Here is a 6,510-nt window from a genome sequence, read left to right on the forward strand (position 1 = left end):
TCCTTCAGGCGAGTGATGAAACATTGAGTGATGAAACATTTTCCCCATTAAAAACCCTAGGTCCAGTTGAACAGAATCAACTTTTAGGAAATAATCAGATAGCGTCAAACACCATACAAATCAAGTGAACACCAAGTAGTTGTTTCTGTTATACTTTTGACATGAGGTCTGCCTGAAGGACTCTGGTATTTGGTGTATTGTAATGTATTGATGCATGGAAAAGTCCTCAAGGTAAAAAAACAACAAAAAAAACAAAACAAAAAAAACTGGCAGGCCTGTATGGGTCTAAGTATAGTCTTGCATTCATTCTCTGATGACTTATTTAGACCACTGAAACACAAAAGGACCCGAGTGGATGCAGAAAGACAGACTAACACTGATGTTAGGGGTTATGAAATTAATTAAGCAAGCTGACTGAATATTCACAACTATGCACTAAACATTGTGACTGTGTGATATATCTATAAAGTACTAAGAATGTTTGGTACCATAAGTAATTTCAGCCTTTAAAATTATTGGTTCCATAGTCCAAAGGGTGTTTACCTATTTTTAGGACATTAATACATTAAATAGATTAGATATTAGATTAGATCTATTTGAAAATGAATAATTAACTTCTGCTGCTGGTTTGCTATACATACTGCAGTTAACAAGAGGAAGTTGGCATATACCTAATTTTATAGAAGCCAAACCACAGGAAATAGATGTCTCAAAGGACATTGCTTATAAAAGGCACAGAGGGAACTACTTTTTCATACTTCCTTGGTTTAAATTAAAAAAGTATTTGTATTACAAGCAGACTGTAACAGATCACTGTGATGGCTATGGCTACTTTGACTACTGGGGGAAAGGAACACAAGTCACAGTAACTTCTGGTAAGTAACAATCTAATCTGTTTTGAGTGAGCACAATTCTGTATTTGTCAGTTAATGAAAAATTGGTTACAATGTGTGCTTAATTGACATTGGCGGTAAAGTAAAACATCTGTGTAAATAACAGATTTATCCAGTTTATTAGGTTAGTGTAATCACGTGAAAAAATATTTTTGCACTGAAGTACAATTGAAATCTGTCACTGTGACTACTTTGACTACTGGGGAAAAGGAACAATGGTCACTGTCACAACAAGTAAGACACGCTTCATATTCTCCTTATTAAAAAGGTTAAACTTTCACAGTTTAATTTGACATATTTAAAAGTTCAGTGTGGTTGTTTTTTGCATGTTGCATATTTTTGAGATTTTATACTAGACACTGTTTTGGACTACTGGGGATAAGCCACAACCAGGTAAAGGGATCTGATTTCTTTTTCTTTAATGTTGACATTTAAGTTCAAAAACACTGTGAAAACCATGCAGTGCTTTAATTTCTGGTTTATTGCAAGGCTATAGTCTGTAGCCATGATTTTAACTCTGGTGATTAAAAACTTTGTGACCTTTAATTTAATTGGAGCATAACTATGTAAACAATTATTGAGTTTAGAGTGGTTCTAGTTATTTCAAATGTCAGAAAAATGTTACAAATTAACAGGATATCTGAGAAGTTAGTTTTTGTGAGAGGTGCAAACGACTCCGTTAACTGTGATAACTGGGCTTTCGACTACTGGGGGAAAGGTACAATGGTTACAGTCACAACAGGTAAGGCACTTGGAATATGTCCTTAATCTTAAGATTTTGAGTTAAAAACTTTGATATTTTCCGAAGAAACAGTGTGTTAGTGTACAGTGTATTCCCACTGTATTTGTAAAATACTGCAAGTCGAATGTGAGGTAATTTGAAGACTTGGTGGTGAAAAACAGGTTTAATTCAGTCTTTTGAGTCTTAATTTGCACAAACAACATGAAGAAAACCAAGTATGCCAAGATGGAAAGTCTGTTTTTGTATGAAGTGGTGAATGACTTGTTAGACTGTGACTACGCTTTTGACTACTGGGGAAAAGGCACAAAGGTCACCGTCACGTCAGGTATGAATTGATGTATTTTTCACTAAAGACAGAATTTTTTTTATCAACTACGACAATACATCTATTGGGATAAATTCAGCAAAGCAAGTCATTATTGGAACACTTTGTAGCCAAAAGAGCAAAGAATTTGTAAAAAAAAAAAAAAAAAAAAACCAACAACAACAACAACAACATAATTTATTTATATTAGTTATAACTATATCAAGAAGTGAGTGTTTTAAACTTATTTTATTTTTCTCTGAGACAAAATTGGAATGTCATAGTAATTAATTTGTGTAAGAAGTAACTGTCACAAATGAGCTTTTGACTCATAAGAAAATGGCATCAAGATAAAAATGTCATCAGGTAAGACTTGTCCTATTTAAAATCTGCATAGGATATGTTTCGGACAGAGAAATTCATTTTACAAGTTATAATATAACTTCACATTATGTGAGAAATATTCTTAAACGTGATAATGTCAAAATGGGTATAATTTGGTGACTTAATAAGATTTCAATCTAGTGGGAATAAAATTAATGTTGAATTAGACTTTTTCCATATTATGAATAGATTAGCCTTTTGATATCATGAAAGAACTAGATTCTATACTGTGCTACGGTGTTTTTGACTATTGGGGAAAGGGGACAACAGTCACTGTTTCATCAGGTAAGATTACCATCTCATTTCAGCGATCACTGCTTAAGTTGGATCAAATTTTTTGTGTTTTTGTAAGAATTTGCCATCAACACTGTGAAAGGACATTTAACAACTTTACACTATGCTTTTCTAATGATTTCTGTTCATGTTCTACATTTAAAATAATGTTCTAATTTATGTGTTGAATAACAGATGATGATGATGAACAAACTGCCTCTAAAAAAATGTTGCACGGAAGGATTCAGGCACTTGAAATGTTTTTGTATTGAACATTTAGAAAAGGCAATGTCTTCACGCTGGCCTTTATTAAACAAAATGGTCCTCTCATGTGTTTTCTCTTTAATCATTTCTAAGAGAAAATGTGTGGTATATTATTGTATTTCTATTCCGGTATCTTAATTAGTGTTGTCTCCCCTTTCTTAGACACTTCAACTGCACCCACTGTGTTTCCTCTGGTACCATGTGGTTCTGAAAGTGGAGATATGGTCACTCTTGGCTGCCTTGCCACTGGCTTTAACCCTCCTGCAGTGACTTTCTCATGGAGCAACGACAACAATCCCTTGACAGACTTCATCCAGTACCCTGCAGTACAAAAAGGCAATGTTTATACTGGAGTCAGTCAAATCCGAGTGAGGAGACAGGACTGGGATGGACGACAGAATTTTCAATGTGCTGTAAACCACACTGCTGGAATTGCACAGACTCCTATCACAAAACCACGTAAGCCTGATGGTAAGTCACATTTGTGTTAGTTATTTTCTGAGCATTATTTACAATTACCACATGACAGCATTGATAATATATTCCAAAGTTAAACAATTTGAATGAATTTAAACTTTTACAAAAATTAGAATTGAACTGATGTGTAATGCATTATCAAATTCAGTAACCTTTTTCAAGTTGTTCTTTTTTTGTTAGTTCTTTTCAGATCAGTAATTACAATTACTCTTAAATTATTACTGAGCTACACCTAGTGATTGCTACCTCTGATAAGAACACAAGTTAGCTCTCTTTAGTTCTCTATTTTATTGGTTTTGATGTTTTTGGTAGTGGAAGCAGTAATAAGGCCATTTTGAACTGCTAACATTGACAAAATAACATACCGAGGAATTATTGTTTCAACCTTTAAAAAAATACTATATATAAATATGCTGTTTGTGCCAAATAACCAACATAAAAGCAAATATTTTGCCTTATTCTTAGTTAGCGTATTGTCTGTCTTGTCTTAATGTTGGTTTAAAATGGAGCACTGTAACAAAAAATAATTTCCCCCAGGGATCAATAAAGTATTCTGATTCTGATTCTGATTCTGATTATTAAATAGCACGACTTATTCTTACATTTTTCTAAATTTATAAATAGAATGCTCAGTCATTTTATTTTGTTACTACTTTAATCTAACTAAATCGATACAGTAGGAACACAGTATCACAGTTTCCCTCAACTTCTGTATACTTCTGTATACTGCTTTTGCATACATACATGTGTGCATGTCTTTGTATTGCAGAGGCGTCTGAGCCGGTGAACAATACTAACCAAAACAACAAAGGAGGTGAGTAACTCATAGCTGTTGTTGTTGTTTTTGAAAAAAACAAAACACTTTAATTCTGTAATAAAACAAGGTAAACCCATAAAAGCAGGTGAGCCTTATGCATATATATGCATATATGATTGATTTTATTAGTTTATTTTAGTTTTCTTGTATTGACATTAAAGTGTTAGTGGTATAACATATTATGAAAGTAGTAGTTTCATTTAAATAATTTTGATGTTTCACCAACTACAGATCTGACAAACAGTATGTTAAATTCACACACATACACACACACACCTTTCTGTCTGTCTACATATATACATTTGAACTCAGTGTCTTCACTTTAAACTTGAACATAAATCTCTGTTTAACTGACTATCTCTTTCTGATGGGACAGAGCCAACAGTAGCAGTCTACATCCCCCCACAGCTGCACACTGACCAGTTTCAGTCTGAAGATAAAATCACTCTGGTGTGTCTGGTCACCAGTACTGTGGATGAGACGTATAAAATCGAATGGTCAGAAATGTCTGAACAGACACAAGGACCTTATGTTACAGCCACCGACGTCCCTCCACTGCAGAGCAAAAATGACCAGAAATGGCGAAGTATGAGTCTTTACACCACCAGTAAGGCAAACTGGGACAAAAAAAATCCAACCAAAGAGTTCACCTGCCGTGTCGGAGTCAGACCTAAACCTATTTTTAAAACAGTGTCCAGTGCCCATGGTAATTCCATAGAATGTGACTGTAACTACTAAGGTTTAAATATGATATTTTGTGCTTGTGTCATTCTTTGTCTGTGAGAGTTTTCTATATGAAAACCTGTGCACTTGTGATGTCAGTCACTGTGAGACAAAATGTTTGTTTTGTTTTCATCATGTTGTTGTTCAGCCTATGTGAGTCACAGTGTCCAGTTGCTTTTATGTGTGCTGTCTGTTTGAAATAAATGTTGCATGGAAACTCTTTGGTATATGTGTACATGAATAGCTTGAAACAACATCAAAAAGCAGACATACACATAAACTGTTCCTTTTTTCACTTTTCCATTAACACTAGTAACAAAGAGGAAAATCACATTACCCTAAAAAAACAAATGAAAACAGATGCACATAGATCTCCTCTAACCAAGTGTAATGTATCTTCCACTTCTTAGATGATTTTTGTGATCTGAGTTGGGATGATATCACCGCTGAAGACGATTTTGGCAGCCTGTGGTCCACAGCTTCCTCCTTCATATTCCTTTTCATATTCTCTCTCTTCTATAGCATTATTATCAGCCTTCTTAAGGTAAACATGCAATTTACATTTTCTGCATTTCAGTTTTATTGAAGTCTGTGAGTTGTAATGTAGGATAAACCCAGTCACAAGAAAATGCAGTAAATGGGAACTCTAAAGAGCACTTAAATATCTTTTTTTTTTTAATCAGGAATTTTAATGTTCTGTTTGCACTTGAAAAGTACACCTTTTATAATGTAAATTATACAATTATTTAGCTTCTTAAAGAATAAAAAAAAAAGACATTAGTTTATTTGAGAAATTATAGCCTTTAATTTCCATAATATAATCTTCCAGAACTATCTCCTGGAATAAATAACATTAGGATGTAAATTTAAATTGTGTAAATGGGTAAAATAAAAATTGAAATTGCTCTTATTAAGAGACTTTTTTAAACTTTCTGATGTTTTCTTTTTGCAGATAAAGAGATCATAACGAATGGGATGGAATGGGTGCGCTTCATTTCTACGCTATTTTTAAAATGTTTTTCATTTTCTTTTTATGCACATAATCATTTATTTGTTATATTAAATGCCTGTCATATATAAATAGTCAATTAACACATCTGTAAAATGTGTAAAATAGATCAATAAAATGAAACTGCATATTATACTGCATTCTGATATTGATATTACTATTTTTCTGCTATGGATTCTGTTGTTACATTAATTCTCAGTAAACAACCAAATGAACTGCTCAAGGAAATTAAAAAAAAAAAAAACAACGAAAAGAAGAAACACTACAATGGTCATTTCACTTCTGTAAATACTTCATTACATTACAGTTACATTAATAAGATTCAGTAAGAAATATTTGGCACCTGAAATATTAAACAGAATATGAATGTGAGGATGTAATAAATATCGAAAGCATTTTTGATGTTGCTCTATTATTTCTCAAAGTTTCTAAGAATAGCACAACAACATCTGAAGTCAATGTACCGTAAACCTCTGTTATCAGTTAGAGCTTTGAGGTTTTGAGTTTCCTGGTGCACCCCTGGGGCCAAACCTGCACAATTACAACTGTGCACCAACCATTACAACCGTGAATGAATTTCCCTGAAAAACAACATACTCATCTGGCAGCTTACTGTATATTTAC

The 6,510-nt window shown here is 33.3% G+C and overlaps 1 protein-coding gene across 2 annotated transcripts; it reads left to right on the forward strand.

Moving 5' to 3' along the window:
• The first annotated feature begins 1,163 nt into the window (after nucleotides 1-1,163).
• On the forward strand, nucleotides 1,164-6,026 carry LOC111500991 (immunoglobulin mu heavy chain). Of its 2 annotated transcripts, none has more exons than XM_076883088.1 (6): nucleotides 1,164-1,960; nucleotides 3,023-3,331; nucleotides 4,107-4,151; nucleotides 4,531-4,860; nucleotides 5,288-5,421; nucleotides 5,830-6,026. In XM_076883088.1, exons 1-6 carry the CDS (start codon nucleotides 1,837-1,839, stop codon nucleotides 5,842-5,844), a joined length of 957 nt encoding a protein of 318 aa, XP_076739203.1. In that variant the 5' UTR covers nucleotides 1,164-1,836; the 3' UTR covers nucleotides 5,845-6,026. The 2 variants fall into 2 exon arrangements, with proteins under 2 accessions (XP_076739203.1, XP_076739204.1); XM_076883089.1 differs by lacking the exon at nucleotides 1,164-1,960 and adding an exon at nucleotides 1,987-2,608.
• The last annotated feature ends 484 nt before the right edge of the window (nucleotides 6,027-6,510 follow it).

This window comes from Maylandia zebra, linkage group LG4 (assembly GCF_041146795.1).
Source record: "Maylandia zebra isolate NMK-2024a linkage group LG4, Mzebra_GT3a, whole genome shotgun sequence".
Lineage (NCBI taxonomy): Eukaryota > Metazoa > Chordata > Actinopteri > Cichliformes > Cichlidae > Maylandia > Maylandia zebra.